This window comes from Oncorhynchus kisutch, linkage group LG14 (genome assembly GCF_002021735.2).
Source record: "Oncorhynchus kisutch isolate 150728-3 linkage group LG14, Okis_V2, whole genome shotgun sequence".
In the NCBI taxonomy this organism is placed as follows: Eukaryota; Metazoa; Chordata; class Actinopteri; order Salmoniformes; family Salmonidae; genus Oncorhynchus; species Oncorhynchus kisutch.
Genome location: NC_034187.2, coordinates 14,189,377 through 14,205,609, shown reverse-complemented (window position 1 = coordinate 14,205,609; position 16,233 = coordinate 14,189,377). Strand labels below are relative to the sequence as shown.

Here is a 16,233-nt window from a genome sequence, read left to right as displayed (position 1 = left end):
AACTTCTGACCCACTGGAATTGTGATACAGTGAATTATAAGTGAAATAATAAGTCTAACAATTGTTGGAAAAATGACTTGTGTCATGCACAAAGTAGATATCCTAACCGACAAGCCAAAACTATAGTTTGTTAACAAGAAATGTGTGGAGTGGTTGAAAAATGAGTTTTAATGACTCCAACCTAAGTTTATGTAAACTTCCGACTTCAACTGTATATCTATTAAATATAACACCATACAATCCTCTTCAAACCTCCTAATTCATTCATCAACTTTAGGAACCATTAATTATTTAATTCCGTTTCTTGCACAACCCACTGTTTTAGGACAACACAGGTGTACAGGTTAAATAATGAAACATCTGTGAGGAATGCCATTTTCGGGTGAGAAAGTATTTTAGAATCTTAAGCCCCCCACAGACTGTACAAATCCAGCCGTTTTAAGCCACAATTTTGCTGATCCAGACATTTTCACACCGCGGGCAAATTTGTAGGTTGTAAACGATTGTCGGACGGCTTGGCTCGTTCAGTATGACAGGTCTGCCGATTAAGTACCGCTACGTGCTGACGGTCGTAGGCTCGGTGTAGAGTGGCTGGTGGTACAAGCTGATTCCGGTAACTGACCAATAGGAACACGGCACACAATAATACGATTATTGTGAATAGTCAGATTATTATAACAGTTCCATTTAAACATTTATATGCTGTGCAAGAAGAATGATTTCCCTAATATTCTTGTTTACATGACAAGGCTGAAATCGGGCTACCTGATGGGAATTTGATAAATGCACCAAATCGCCAATCAAAATAAACGTTCTACCACAGAGACCACGCTATTTTGGGGAAGCAGATTTGATTGAGTGGAAATATAAAGGTTGCTTGTTAAAACTATGCATACTTTCAGTTTTTACACTGCTGTAGTTGACGTAGCCTCAAGTCAAATCGCAGAATGTGACGACAGAACTGAAGAAAATCTTACAATCTGACAAGGTTGATATCAAGATTTTAATTTGGTAACATCGCACAGTGTGACATGTGACAATCGTAAAAGGCTGAATCCGAAGTAGTCTTGCAAAGGCCTTCGACATACACTAAGACTGCGCTGGCCACACACGGTGAGAGATATAGAGTGCAATCGGTTTACTTCAACAAGCTACAGTACAGGAGGCCCCCTCCATCTGATCATGGCCAATTCATGTCTTCTTCCTTTGAAGAGGACTGATGCTCAACAGAGACGGAAGACATTCGTTTAGGCCCATGTATGTGCAGAATGAGAATACCCTCTGGATTTACCCCACCAAATCATCAAGCATTAAATCAATTGGGCAGGGAGAGAAGAAAAACAAAGAAAACACCGATGCAACTGAACCACTACAGCTTGAAGGCTGCTAGAACAGGACAACCAACCCAACTGACAGATTTCAAAAAGGTCAAAGAAAGAGGTATTATAGTTACAGTGCAAAAAGGATGAGAAATTCAAGCTTAATACAACACAAAACATAGCACCAAAAACAAATGCATGCAATCAACTGAGGTATTCAAGTGAAGAGGGCTTATTGATACTATTGAGAGAAAATAAAATACATTTAGTCTAAGAGGCTATGTAGTCACATAACGTGGACGCTATGTCACAATGTGTTTGAAGTAAATAATTAAACAAAAAGGCTGGTGTGCATATCCCTAGGAACTGACTTCACATGTGCAACCCTGTAGAGTCACATCTGTATTAGCTTTGGTAAAGTGAAGGGATGTGTGAACCACGATTCTGTTGAAAAAGAAGAACAACCTGTGTCCTAAAGACTATACTCAAAAGGTGCTCTGAGTCTTACAAAATGACCAACAAAATAAAGATGATCAATCTTGGTATCAAAAGACATTACTTGAGACTAAAGTTGTCGACTTATGTCATAATAATAAACATTTAATATCTCTTTCCCTCTAGATATATTGATAGATTTATAAATGTTTATATAAGCCATCCAGTTGCCATGGTTATTAATACATAAGCTACACGAACATGCATCCTCGAGTGCTGTTTAAAAACTATTTTTTAAATTTACAGTAAGCGGGAATGTTGAATTCCTATTCTTTTTTTCAGGATACGAGGGAGGGCCTTAGTATGTAAGGCAAATAATATTTATATTTCATCATAAATGTATATATATATTTTTGTTACATATAGGATTTTGTTGTCCAATCCGACCACACAATTCTGAACATAACAGACCCTAATGGAATAAGTGCAATAATGATTGAGGCTACGTCCCAAATGGCACCATATTCACTATATAGTCCACTACTTTTGACCAGGGCCATAGGGTCCTATATAGGGGATAGGGTGCCATTTTAGACGCATCCTAAGAATAGCATCTCAAGACAGAGTTCAGACAGAGGTGGGCCACACTGGTCATCTTCACTGGTGGTCTGGCCTCTGCTTGCCATTTCCTTAGCAATAGCATTTTAAAAACCGCTTTAAAACTGGCACTAGTGCACAGACTGAGGAGTATAGCGTTTTTAGATTTACACCTTTGATTTGAACTATGTACAAATCTAATACTACTCATAATACGCATACGCCTAACATCTCACTGACACAAAGCAAAGGTTAAACAAACAAAAAGTAAAAAATAAAATTTAAAAAAAGAAGTGAGAAATTAACAAAGCAACACCTGACCTTTTTTCTTCTTTTTAACACTTTGCTATACGTTAATAAAGCACTCTTGTGATTACACAAAGCAGAGAACAGAAGGAAAGGAAAGATTGTGTTTGCAAAAAATGTAAAATAAAATGTGAAATCCGTTACAACTAGATCAGCTCTCGTTGTGACTTCCCCATGTCTCCACAGAACGTTCCCTGGCTGCCTTGGTTGTGCCATTGAGGGCTGAAGATACAGGACTAATGCTGCACTGTGTTGGTAGCTAGCATCAGTTGCTAGCACTGGTAGCTACTGGTTAGCGTCAGTAGTTAGCATCAGTGGCGACTAGCTAACATCAGTAGCAAGCTAGCATCAGTGGCTACTGGCTAGCGACAGTTGTAGGTAGATAGCGTCAGTTGCTAGCATCAGTAGCTAGCATCAGTAGCTAGCTAGTTAGCGTGTGAAGCTCAGTTGTTTGGGACCTGAGGTTGGTTGGCTTTGAGGCTGCGCAGGGCCCGGCGCGCGGCAGCAGACTTGGCGATCCGGTAGCTGCGGCCCACGCCTTTGAACTTGCCCTTGCCCACGACCTCCACTGTCACACGGACCTTCCCGTCGTACGTCCGCTCTGCAGGGCTGAGGAAGGGGGCATTGAATTACATACAGGACAATAAAGTGAAGTGGCATCCTAGCAACATGGTCAGGAAAGCTTCCATTCTAGAAACGAATTAAATATTGTACAATGCATATAGATTCTATAATATGTGAATTATAGAATATATATGGGGTAGGGGATGAGTTAATGGAAAAGAGAATATAATAATTGCAATCAAGTAAGTAAGCAAGCCAGCTAAAACCGTTTAAAAAATATACACAGTAACAGCCAAAAGTTTGGACACATTGTCATTCAATGGTTTTTCTTTATTTTTTACAAATTTTCCACATTGTAGAATAATAGTGAAGACATCAAAACTACGACAATAAAACATAAGGAATCATGTAGTAACCAAAAAAGTGTTTTATATTTTATATTTGAGACTTTTCAAATAGCCACCCTTTGCCTTGATTACAGCTTTGCACACTATTGGCATTCTCTCAACCAGCTTCATGTGGTAGTCACATGGAATGCATTTCAAATAACAGGTGTGCCTTGTTAAAAGTTCATTTGTGGAATTTCTTTCCTTCTTAATGCGTTTGAGCCAATCAGTTGTGTTGTGACAAGGTAGTGGTAGTATACAGAAGATAGCCCTATTTGGTAAAATACCAAGTCCATACTATGGCAAGAACAGCTCAAATAAGCAAAGAGAAACAAAGGTCCATCATTACTTTAAGACATGAAGGTCAGTCAATGCGGAAAATGTCAAGAATTTGAACGTTTCTTCAAGTATAGTTGCAAAAACCATCAAGCGCTATGATGAAACTGGCTCTTATGGGTACCGCCACAGGAAAGGAAGACCCAGAGTTACCTCTGCAGCAGAGGATAAGTTCATTAGAGTTAACTGCACCTCGGATTGCAGCCCAAATAAACGCTTCAGAGTTCAAGAAACAGACACATCTCAACATCAACTGTTCAGAGGAGACTATGTGAATCAGGCCTTCATGGTCAAATTTATGCAAAGAAACCACTACTAAAAGACACCAATAAGAAGTAGACTTGCTTGGGCCAAGAAACACGAGCAATGGGCATTAGACCGGTGGAAATCTGTCCTTTGTTCTGATGAGTCCAAATATGAGATTTTTCGTTCAAACCGTGTGTCTTTGTGAAGAGCAGAGTAGGTGAACAGATGATCTTCGCATGTGTGGTTCCCACCGTGAAGCATGGCGGAGGAGGTGTGATGGTGCTTTGCTGGTGACACTGTCAGTCATTTATTTAGAATTCAAGGCACACTTAACCAGCATGGCTACCGCAGCATTCTGCAGCAATACACCTTCCAATCTGGTTTGCGCTTAGCAGGACTATCATTTGTGTAAGGGTATTTGACCAAGAAGGAGAGTGATGGAGTGCTGCCTCAGTTGACCTGGCCTCCACAATAACCCGACCTCGACCAAAATGAGATGGTTTGGGATGAGTTGGACCGCAGAGTGAAGGAAAAGAAAGCCAAGAAGTGCCCAGCATATGTGGGAACTCCTTCAAAACTTTTGGAAAAACATTCCAGGTGACGCTGGTTGAGAGAATGCCAGGAGTGTGCAAAGCTGTCATCAAGGCAAAGGGTGGCTACTTTGAAGAAGGATTTGTTTAACACTTTTTTGGTTACTACATGATTCCAAGTGTTATTTCATAGTTTTGATGTCTTCACTATTATTCTACAATGTAGAAAATAGTACAAATAAAGAAAAACCATTGCATGAGTAGGTGTCCAATCTTTTGACTGGTACTATGCACGCACACACACACACACACACACACACACACACACACACACACACACACAGTATTCAGATCCTTTCACATTTTGTTACTTTATAGCCTTATTCATTTGGAACCACCAAGACTCTTCCTAGAGCTAAGGAATTGGGGGAGATGGGCCTTGTTCAAGGAGATGATCAGGAACCCAATGGTCACTCTGACTGAGCTCCAAAGTTCCTCTGTGGAGATGGGAGAACCTTCCAGAAGGACAACCATCTCTGCAGCACTCCACCAATCAGGCCTTTACGGTAGAGTGTCAGACAGAAGCCACTCCTCAGTTAAAGGCACATGACAGCCCACTTGGAGTTTGCCAAAAGGCACCTAAAGGACTCTCAGACCATGAGAAACAAGATTCTCTGGTCTGAAGAAACAAAGATTGAACACTTTGGCCTAAATGCCAAGCGTCATGTCTGGAGGAAACATGGCACCATCTCTACGGTGACGCATGGTGGCGGCAGGGACTGGGCGGTTAGACAGGATCGAGGGAAAGATGAACAGAGCAAAGTACAGAGCGATCCTTGATGAAAACCTGCTCTAGAGCACTCAGGACCTCAGACTGGGGTGAAGGTTCACCTTCCAACAGGACAACAACCCTAAGCACACAACCAAGACAGCACAGGAGAGGCTTCAGGACAAGTCTCAATGTCCTTGAGTGGCCCAGCCAGAGTCTGGACTTGAACCCAATCTAACATCTCTGGGGAGACTTGAAAATAGCTGTGCAGCGATGCTCCCCATCCAACCTGACAGAGCCTGAGAGGATCTGCAGAGAAGAATGGGAGAAACTCCCCAAATACAGGTGACAAGCTTGTAAACTCATACTCAAGAAGACTCGAGGCTGTAATCGCTGACAAAAGGTGCTTCAACAAAGTACTGAGTAAAGGGTCAGAATACTTACGTAAATATTTTACCTTTTTTAAAATGTATTTGTATCAATTTGCAAAAAAGTCTAAAAACCTGTTTTACATTGTCATTATGGGGTATTAGTGTGTGTAGATTGTTGAGGAAAATTAACAATTTAATCAATTTTAGACTAAGGCTGTAACGTAACAAAATGTGGAAAAAGCCAAGGGGTCTGAATACTTCCCGAATGCACTGTATACACACACAACAGAAATCCTCCTACCTGAACTTTGCTGTCTCAGGCTCCATCTCCAATAGCTCCCGCACCGGAGAGCGAGGGACATTAGCCGAGAATTTCTCTGCGGGGGAAAAGAAAAACATTATAACATGAACCCTCATCTTTTTAACTCCTCAATATGATGATCACTGGGACAGACATATGAGAACATTAATAGTTAGTAAATCATTGAAACTAAAAGCCTCCCTGCATGAACTGCCAAACAATCAGAAAAGAGAAAATCAAAGGTGGAAGAAGTAGTTTCTCGCTCTCCTCCTTACCTATAAGTGGCCTCATCATTGGATAATACACTTGCCACACTGTCTCCAGTGACATTCTGCTATCCATGTAAATTGCTCCGGCTAGTGACTCAAATATGTCTCCCATTGCCTTGGGGACCTCAATGTCCTCCTCTTTCGCCTCGTCTTCCTCTGAGCGCCGAAGCTGAAGGAAAGGGGGAATAACAGATGCCGTAAAAGTCATTTTTGTTAAGGTGGAAAAAAATATGTTCTCACGAGTGGATTGAATGTTGTTGTTTTTTTGGTCTGTGCTCTAGTACGGCATCTTTCTAATAACTCAGACTGAACATGGTCTCCCATGTGATATCATATTCATATCTACTAACAAATGTGCTAATTTGCTATAGAGTGAATTGAGCATTTTCCTTTGGAAAATGAATATCTGAGGATCATTTTCCGAGATATTCAATTGGTAGTTACAGTCCCCCGAAGAAGCCGCATTGCTTCTTGACACACTGCTCGCTTAACCTGGAAGCCAGCCAATGTGTCAGAGGAGAAACAGTCCAACTGGCGACCGTGTCAATGTGCATGCGCCCGGCCCGCCACAGGAGTCGCTGGTGTGCGACGGGACAAGGACATCTCGGCCGGCCAAATCCTCCCCTATCCCGGATGACGCTGGGCCAATTGTGCACCGCCTCATGGGTCTCCCGGTCGTGACACAGCCCGAGATCTAAACCGGATCTGTAGTGACGCTTCTAGCACTGCAGCCTTAGACCGCTGCGCCACTTGGGAGGCCAAGTGTTAAATTCAAGTAATACAAGTATTGAACTGTATTTAACGTCCAATGCAACTGTTTTTACCTCAATATTCAATTGTTTCTGGTTAACAATTAAGTACCTTACAGTGAATGTTTTAAAATAAAATGGTATGAAATGAAACAAAACTTAGCTTCAAAGAGCAATTTCTCAAGAAAGGAGTGGCCTGATTGAAAGGGGAATCTGAAAATGAGCTGTTATTGGCAGAGAGGTTTGGAACTATTTCTTATTGGTCTATTAACTAACTTACCACCGGGTGATGTCACCAAAACTCCATCTCACCAAAACACGCTGAAATTTCAGATGATCTTTTCAAACAGCTCTTACACTAAAAGGGCTTAATTGTCATTTTCAATTTCACAGTATTGTTCCAACTCAGTGTGGAAATGTATATATAACACAGGCAAATCAAATTTTTTACTGCACTGTGCCTTTAAAGTTATTACTGTATTAAGTTTAATAGCAAATACAAAGTCAGCTGTACCCTCACACACACTGGAGACCCAGAGACCCCGCCGTCCAGTTGAGCTATTAAGGGGAAATATTTACACATTTTCCTAAATTCGTTTTTCTTCTTTAAAATGTTTTAATGTTATCCCTTTGGCATAAAACAAGCTCTGCTCAAACGAGATCCGATTCACTGCCAAGATAGGCACTTAAAAATAAATTAAATCCAACTGGATTTAATATAAATGTAATTTTATACTGAACATTCCAAAATCTAAATCTAAAACAGATTCATATGAACTGACAGCCTATGTTTTCGGACTTTTATGTTAGGGGCAGAAAAAAACATGAGTATGTCCCACAAAACATGTTTAAATGTTAGTAATTATCAACAAGGCCAAAAGCTATCATTAGGTCTCTGCAAAGATTTCTTGGTAGAAATATACACTGGGGTATGCTGGGAAAATATGGAACAATAGAACAAGAGTACAACAGATGTACACCCACAACAACAAACACCCCAGAACAAACAAACAAACACTTTTGTTCCACACCCATAAAGTAGTAAATACACTACCACAACAAAACACCACACTTCTTCAACAAGGATGCATCCCAAATGGCACCCTGTTCCCTATATAGTGCACCACTTACAGGGAGCCATTCGAGATGCAATCAAACTTTACAATTGCGGGTGGGACCACCCTAAACCCACCTCAGAGTCCATGCCTTGCATTTCGTTCTTCTCCAGCTGGAATTGCACAAAGTCGTCGATGACATGAAACAGCTCGGGCGACACAGCCTTGAAGTACTTGTGGAAGTCGTACTGGACGGCCAGGGAGGCGAAGATAGTGTTGTTGACCAACGCCGAGCGCAGGTCTGTGAGCACGCCAGGAGAGTGTTGGCGCGGGTCTTCATAAAGGTGCTTCGTTATGAGGTAGTCTAAAATTGCATCGCCAAGAAACTCTAGTCGCTGGTAACAATCTGGGAAAGAGAGAAAACGAGGGAGGGAGAATGGAGAGGAAGTATGAGGGAGAGGAAGTGTCAATCATTCTACAATGGAACAAAATTATATTAAAGGCACACTACAGAACGTGCTGGAATTACTACAATATTTTAGAAACAATGCAATCTTATGCAATATGTGCATTCCTTCATTAGGATTCATCCATTTTGAAATAGATTCCGTAGGAAACTCATGCTTACCAGTAATGGTGTTGTAATGGTAGGAGGCGTGTGTGAAGGCTTGCAGCAGGTAGGCCTTGTTCTGGAAGGTGTAGCTGATCTTCCTCTCAAAGTTCTCAAAGCCAGAGATGAGGTGGTTGAGAGTGAGCTCGGCGTCCGGGTGGTCAAATATGCAGCGGGGTGGGATCTTCAGCCAGCCATACTGGAGGTCAAGGTTCACGACCTCTATGACCCCATCCTTCTCCTTCAGCCTCCTCCTCTCAACCGGTAACACCTGGTTCATGATGGTGATAGGTTGTATTATTAAGTCATGCTTCATGTGATGGCTCAGGTATGTAACTTGTGCATTTGATTTTCCCATAGGTCACATAGTTGCTTTGGATAAAAGCATCTGCTATTTATAATAAACATTATCACAGGCATCAATTACCTTGAGGAACATTATAACTAGAGTGAACATTAACACAACAGTAGAGGTAGTTTAATATATTAGTCTACATTAACACAACAGTAGAGGTAGTTTAATATATTAGTCTACATTAACACAAGAGTAACAGCAGAGATAGACGATAGAGAGGTGGTGTATCTAAGGCCATACCTTGAGTCCCAGTGAGCAGAGGAACATCTGAGCAGCCCTCTCCCCACAGCTGGTGAGGTAGCAGCCCAGCAATGCCTCCACACAGTCAGCGATGCTCTTGTCAGCGATGCATTGCTCTGTGTGCAGGTCATAGGAGATAGACTGTTTCCCCAACTCTGCCCCACAGTTCTCCTCCGACGGGTTCCAGAAACCCACCACGAAATCATCCTCCTCCCCTGCCTTGCTAGGGTCCAGGTAACACATGGCATCCCACGAGCTGGAATAATTCACAATCATTTGATATGTCTACTTATTAATTAAGTGGTATGCCAAATCAGTCATTAATGCACTGTCCATACATTTAGGTAGAATATACAGTACCAGTCAAAAGTTTGAACACACCTACTCATTCAAGGGTTTTTTATTATTTCTACTATTTTATACAGTGTAGAATAATTGTGAAAACACCAAAACTATGAAATAACACATATGGGATCATGTAGTAATCAAAAGTGTTAAACAAAGATTCTTCAAAGTAGCCACCCCTGTGTAATTTCTTTCCTTCTTAATGCGTTTGAGCCAATCAGTTGTGTTATGACAAGGTAGGGGTGGTATACAGAAGATAGCCATATTTGGTAAAAGACCAAGTCCATATTATGGCAAGAACAGCTCAATTAAGCAAAGAGAAATGACAGTCCATCATTACTTTAATGATCAATCTGGAAAACTTGTGCAGTCTCAAAAAACATCAAGCGCTATGATCAAACTGGCTCTCATGAAGACCGCCACAGGAAAGGAAGACCCAGAGTTACCTCTGCTGCAGAGGAAAGGTTCATTAGAGTTACCAACCTTAGAAATTGCAGCCCAAATAAATGCTTCACAGAGTTCAAGTAACAGACTCATCTCAACATCAACTGTTCAGAGGAGACTATGTGAATCAGGCCTTCATGGTCGAATTACTGCAAAGAAACCACTACTAAAGGACAGCAAAAATAAGATAAGACTTGCTTGGGCCAAGAAACACGAGCAATGGACATTAGACCGGTGAAAATCTGTCAAAATTTTAGATTTATTTGTTCCAACCGCCGTGTCTTTGTGAGACGCAGAGTAGGTGAACATATGATCTCCCCCTGTGTGGTTCCCACCGTGAAGCATGGAGGAGGAAGTGTAATGGTCTGTGATTTATTTAGAATTCAAGGCACACTTTACCAGCATGGCTACCACTGCATTCTGCAGCAATACGCCATCCCATCGGGTTTGCGCTTAGTGGGGCTATCATTTGTTTTTCAACAGGACAATGACCCAACACACACCTCCAGGCAGTGTAAGGGCTATTTGACCAAGAAGGAGATTGATGGAGTGCTGCATCAGATGACCTGGCCTCCACAATAACCTGACCTTAACCCAATTGAGATGGTTTGGGATGAGTTGGACCACAGAGTGAAGAAAAAGCAGCCAAGAAGTGCTCAGCAAACATGGGAACTCCTTCAAGACTGTTGGAAAAGCATTCCTCATGAAACTGGTTGAGAGAATGCCAAGAGTGGCTACTTTGAAGAATCTCAAATATATTTGGATTTGTTTAACAGTTTTTTGGTTACTACGTGATTCCATGTGTTATTTCATAGTTTTGATCTCTTCACAATTATTGTAAAATGTAGAAAATAGTTCAAATAAAGAAAAACCGTTGAATGTGTAGATGTATCCAAACTTAACTGGTACTGTATATTTGTACCTCTTTTTTATATATTGTATGACATATCATTTTATGTATGATTCTGCATATGTACCAAGTTGTTCAAATAAACAATCGATTGTATTATAATAGTTAGAGCCCTGAATGCTGATTGGCTGAAAGCCGTGGTATATCAGACCATATACCACGGGTATGACAAAACATTTATTTTTACTGCTACAATTGCAGTGGTAATCTATGCATAGTCACCTTACATCTACCTACATGTACAAATAACCTTGACTAACCTGCTTCCCCGCACATTGACTCGGTACCAGTACCCCCTGAATATAGCCTCATTATTGTTACACAATGTTATAGTGTTACTTTTTATTTCTTGAAATGCATTGTTGTTTAGGAGCTTGTAAGTTAGCATTTAACGGTAAAAGGCCCATTTGATTTTAACCAGTTTATAATAGCAATAAGGCACCTCTGGGGTTTGTGGTATATTGCCAATATACCACAGCTAAAGACTGTATCCAGGCACTCTCCTTTGTGTCATGCTTAAGAACAAATAAAATAAATTGTATTAGTCACATGCGCCGAATACAACAGTTTTCACCTTACAGTGAAACGCTTATTTACGACCCCATCACCAACAACGCAGTTAAAAAAAATATGGATAAGAATAAGAAAGAAAAGTAACAAGTAATTAAAGAGCAGCAGTATAATAACAATAGCGAGACTATACACAGGGGGGTACTGGTACAGAGTCAACGCGCGGTGGCACCGGTTGGTTGAGGTAATATGTACATGTAGGTAGAGTTATTAAAGTGACAATGTATAGATGATAACAACAGAGAGTAGAAGCGGTGTAAAGGAGGGGGGGGGGGCAATGCAAATAGTCTGGGTAGCCATTTGATTAGATGTTCAGGGGTATTATGGCTTGGGGGTAGAAACTGTTTAGAAGCGTTTTGGACCTAGACTTGGTGCTCCGGTACCGCTTGCCATGCGGTAGCAAAGAGAACAGTCTATGACTAGGGTGGCTGGAGTCTTTGACTATTTTAGGGCCTTCCTCTGACACCGCCTGGTATAGAGGTCCTGGATAGCAGGAAGCTTGGCCCCAATGATGTACGGGGCCGTTCACACTCCCGTCTGTGGTGCCTTGCGGTCGGAGGCCGAGCAGTTGCCATACCAGGCAGTGATGCAACCAGTCAGGTTGCTCTCGATGGTGCAGCTGTAGAAATCTTTAAGGATCTGAGGACCTATGCACATCTTTTCAGTCTCCTGAGGGGGAATATGTTTTGTCGTGCCCTCTTCACGATTGTCTTGGTGTGCTTGGACCATGTAAGATTGTTGGTGATGTGGACATGGAACTGCAAGCTCTCAACCTGCTCTACTACAGCCCAGTCGACGAGAAAGGGGGTGTGCTCGGTCCTCTTTTTTTTCTGTAGTCCACAATCATCTCCTTTGTCTTGATCACATTAAGGGAGAGGTAGTTGTCCTGGCACCACACGGCCAGGTCTCTGACCTCCTCAATATAGGCTGTCTCATTGTTGTCGGTGATCAGGCCTACCACTGTTGTGTCATCAGCAAACTTAATGATGGTGTTGGAGTCGTGCCTGGCCGTGCAGTCATGAGTAAACAGGGAGTACAGTAGGAGACTGAGCACGCACACGAGGGGCCCCTGTGTTGAGGATCAGCGTGGCGGATGTGTTGTTACCTACCCTTACCACTTCCATCAGGAAGTCCAGGATCCAGTTGCAGAGGGAGGTGTTTAGTCCCAGGGTCCTTAGCTCATCGATGAGCTTTGAGGACACTAATGGTGTTGAACGCTGAGCTGTAGTCAATGAAAAACATTCTCACATAGGTGTTCCTTTTGTCCAGGTGGGAAAGGGCAGTGTAGAGTGCAATAGAGATTGTATCATCTTTGGATCTGTTGGGGCGGTATGCAAATTGGAGTGGGTCTAGGGTTTCTGGGATAATGGTGTTGATGTGAGCCATGACCAGCCTTTGAAAGAACTTCATGGCTACAGATGTGAGTGCTACGGGTCGGAAGTCATTTAGGCAGGTTACCTTAGTGTTCTTGGGTGGTCTGCTTAAAACATGTTGATATTACAGACTCGGACAGGGAGAAGTTGAAATGTCAGTTAAGACACATGCCAGTCGGTCAGCGCATGCTCGCAGTACACATCCTGGTAATCCATCTGGCCATGCTGCCTTGTGAATGTTAACCTGTTTAAAGGTCTTACTCACATCAGCTGCGGAGAGCATGATCACACAGTCGTCCAGAACAGCTGGTGCTCTCATGCATGTTTCAGTGTTATTTGCCTCGAAGCGAGGATAAAAGTAGTTCAGCTCGACTGCTAGGCTCGTCTCACTGGGCAGCTCTCGGCTGTGCTTCCCTTTGTAGTCTGTCATGGTTTGCAAGCCCTGCCACATCCGACAAGTGTCAAAGCCGGTGTAGTATGATTCGATCTTAGTCCTGTATTGACACTTTGCCTGTTTGATGGTTTGTTGGAGGCCATAGCAGGATTTCTTATAAACTTCTGGGTTGAAAGCGGTAGCTCTAGCCTTTAGCTTAGTGCGGATGCTGCCTGTAATCCATGGTTTCTGGTTGGGGTATGTACGTACAGTCACTGTGGCGATGACGTCATCGATGCACTTATTGATGAAGCCCATGACTAATGTGGTGTACTCCTCAATGTCATCGGAGGAATCCAGGAACATATTCCAGTCTGTGCTAGCAAAACAGTCCTGTAGCTTAGCATCTGCTTCATCTGACCACTTTTTTATTGATCTAGTCACAGGTGCTTCCTGCTTTCATTTTTGCTTCTAAGCAGGAATCAGGAGGATAGAATTATTGTCAGATTTGCCAAATGGAGGGCGAGGGAGATTTTTGTATGCGTCTCAGTGTGTGGAGTAAAGGTGGTCCAGAGTTTTTTCCCCCGATGGTTGCACATTTAACATATTGATAGAAATTTGGTAAAACGGATTTAAGTTTCCCTGCATTCAAGTCCCCGGCTACTAGGAGCACCACTACTGGCTACTGGGTGAGCGTTTTCTTGTTTGCTTATGTGGGAATAAAGCATATTCAGTGCTGTCTTAGTGCCAACATCAGTCTGTGGTGGTATGTAAACAGCTACGAAAAATACAGATGAAAACTCTCTAGGTAGATAGTGTGGTCTACAGCTTAACCTACTCAATCACTTTTTATAGCTACTGTTTACAGGCCTCTTGGACCATAAACAGCGTTCCTCATGGAGTTCCCTGAATTCCCATCGGACCTTGTAGTCGTAGCAGATAATATTCTAATCTTTGGTGACTTTAATATTCACATGGAAAAGTCCACAGCCCCACTCCAAAAGGCTTTCGGAGCCATCATCGACTCAGTGGGTTTTGTCCAACATGTCTCTGGACCCACTCACTGTCACAGTCATACTCTGGACCTAGTTTTGTCCCATGGAATAAATGTGGTGGATGTTAATGTTTTTCCACATAATCCTGGACTATCGGACCACCATTGTATTACGTTTGCAATTGCAACAAATAATCTGCTCAGACCCCAACCAAGGAACATCAAAAGTTGTGCTATAAATTCAGACAACACAAAGATTTCTTGATATCCTCCCAGAATCCCTCTGTCTACCCAAGGATGCCAAAGGACAAAAATCAGTTAACCACCTAACCGAGGAACTCAACTTAACCTTGTGCAATACCCTAGATGCAGTTGCACCCCTAAAAATAAAAACATTTCTCATAAGAAACTTAGCTCCCTGGTACACAGAAAATACCCGAGCTCTGAAGCAAGCTTCCAGAAAATTGGAACGGAAATGGTGCCACACCAAACTGGAAGTCTTCCGACTAGCATGGAAAGACAGTACCGTGCAGTATCGAAGAGCCCTTACTGCTGCTCGATCATCCTATTTTTCCAACTTAATTGAGGAAAATAAGAACAATCCGAAATTCCTTTTTGATACTGTCGCAAAGCTAACTAAAAAGCAGCATTCCCCAAGAGAGGATGGCTTTCACTTCAGCAGTAATAAATTCATGACTTCTTTGAGGAAAAGATCATGATTATTAGAAAGCAAATTACGGACTCCTCTTTAAATCTGCGTATTCCTTCAAAGCTCAGTTGTCCTGAGTTTGCACAACTCTGACAGGACCTAGGATCAAGAGAGACGCTCAAGTGTTTTAGTACTATATCTCTTGACACAATGACGAAAATAATCATGGCCTCTAAACCTTCAAGCTGCATACTGGACCCTATTCCAACTAAACTACTGAAAGAGCTGCTTCCTGTGCTTGGCCCTCCTATGTTGAACATAATAAACAGCTCTCTATCCACCAGATGTCTACCAAACTTACTAAAAGTGGCAGTAATAAAGCCTCTTGAAAAAGCCAAACCTTGACCCAGAAAAAAAAAACTAAAATCGGCCTATATCGAATCTTCTATTCCTCTCAAAAATTGTTGAAAAGGCTGTTGCAACTCACTGCCTTCCTGAAGACAAACAATGTATACGAAATGCTTCATTTCGTCTGCGAAATGCGTCTGGTTTTAGACCCCATCATAGCACTGAGACTGCACTTGTGAAGGTGGTAAATGACCTTTTAATGGCATCAGACCAAGGCTCTGCATCTGTCCTCGTGCTCCTAGACCTTAGTGCTGCTTTTGATACCATCGATCACCACATTCTTATGGAGAGATTGGAAACCCAAATTGGTCTACACGGACAAGTTCTGGCCTGGTTTAGATCTTATCTGTCGGAAATATATCAGTTTGTCTCTGTGAATGGTGTGTCCTCTGACAAATCAACTGTAAATGTCGGTGTTCCTCAAGGTTCCGTTTTAGGACCACTATTGTTTTCACTATATATTTTACCTCTTGGGGATGTCATTCGAAAACATAATGTTAAAACTTCTTAGAGATAGGGGGCAGCATTACCACTTTTTGATAAATAGCGTGCACAATTTCAACTTCCTGCTACTCATGCCAGGAATATATTATATGCATATGATTAGTAGGTGTGGATAGAAAACACTCTGAAGTTTCTAAAACTGGTTCAATCATGTCTGTGACTATAACAGAACTTATGTAGCAGGCAAAACCCCAAGGAAAAACTGTTCAGAATAAAAAATTGTTT

The 16,233-nt window shown here is 42.0% G+C and overlaps 1 protein-coding gene across 1 annotated transcript in view; it reads right to left on the bottom strand.

Moving 5' to 3' along the window:
* Positions 1-984: 984 nt before the first annotated feature.
* Positions 985-16,233, bottom strand: part of LOC109904588 (endoribonuclease Dicer) — a 65,915-nt gene continuing 50,666 nt past the window's right edge. Inside the window, exons 30-35 of the mRNA XM_031787896.1 lie at positions 9,439-9,694; positions 8,862-9,114; positions 8,371-8,639; positions 6,436-6,598; positions 6,161-6,236; positions 985-3,266 (exon numbers count right to left, since the gene is read on the bottom strand). Of these exons, the coding sequence (XP_031643756.1) occupies positions 3,101-3,266; positions 6,161-6,236; positions 6,436-6,598; positions 8,371-8,639; positions 8,862-9,114; positions 9,439-9,694 (1,183 nt within the window). The 3' untranslated portion in view covers positions 985-3,100. The remainder of the gene's footprint in view (positions 3,267-6,160; positions 6,237-6,435; positions 6,599-8,370; positions 8,640-8,861; positions 9,115-9,438; positions 9,695-16,233) is intronic.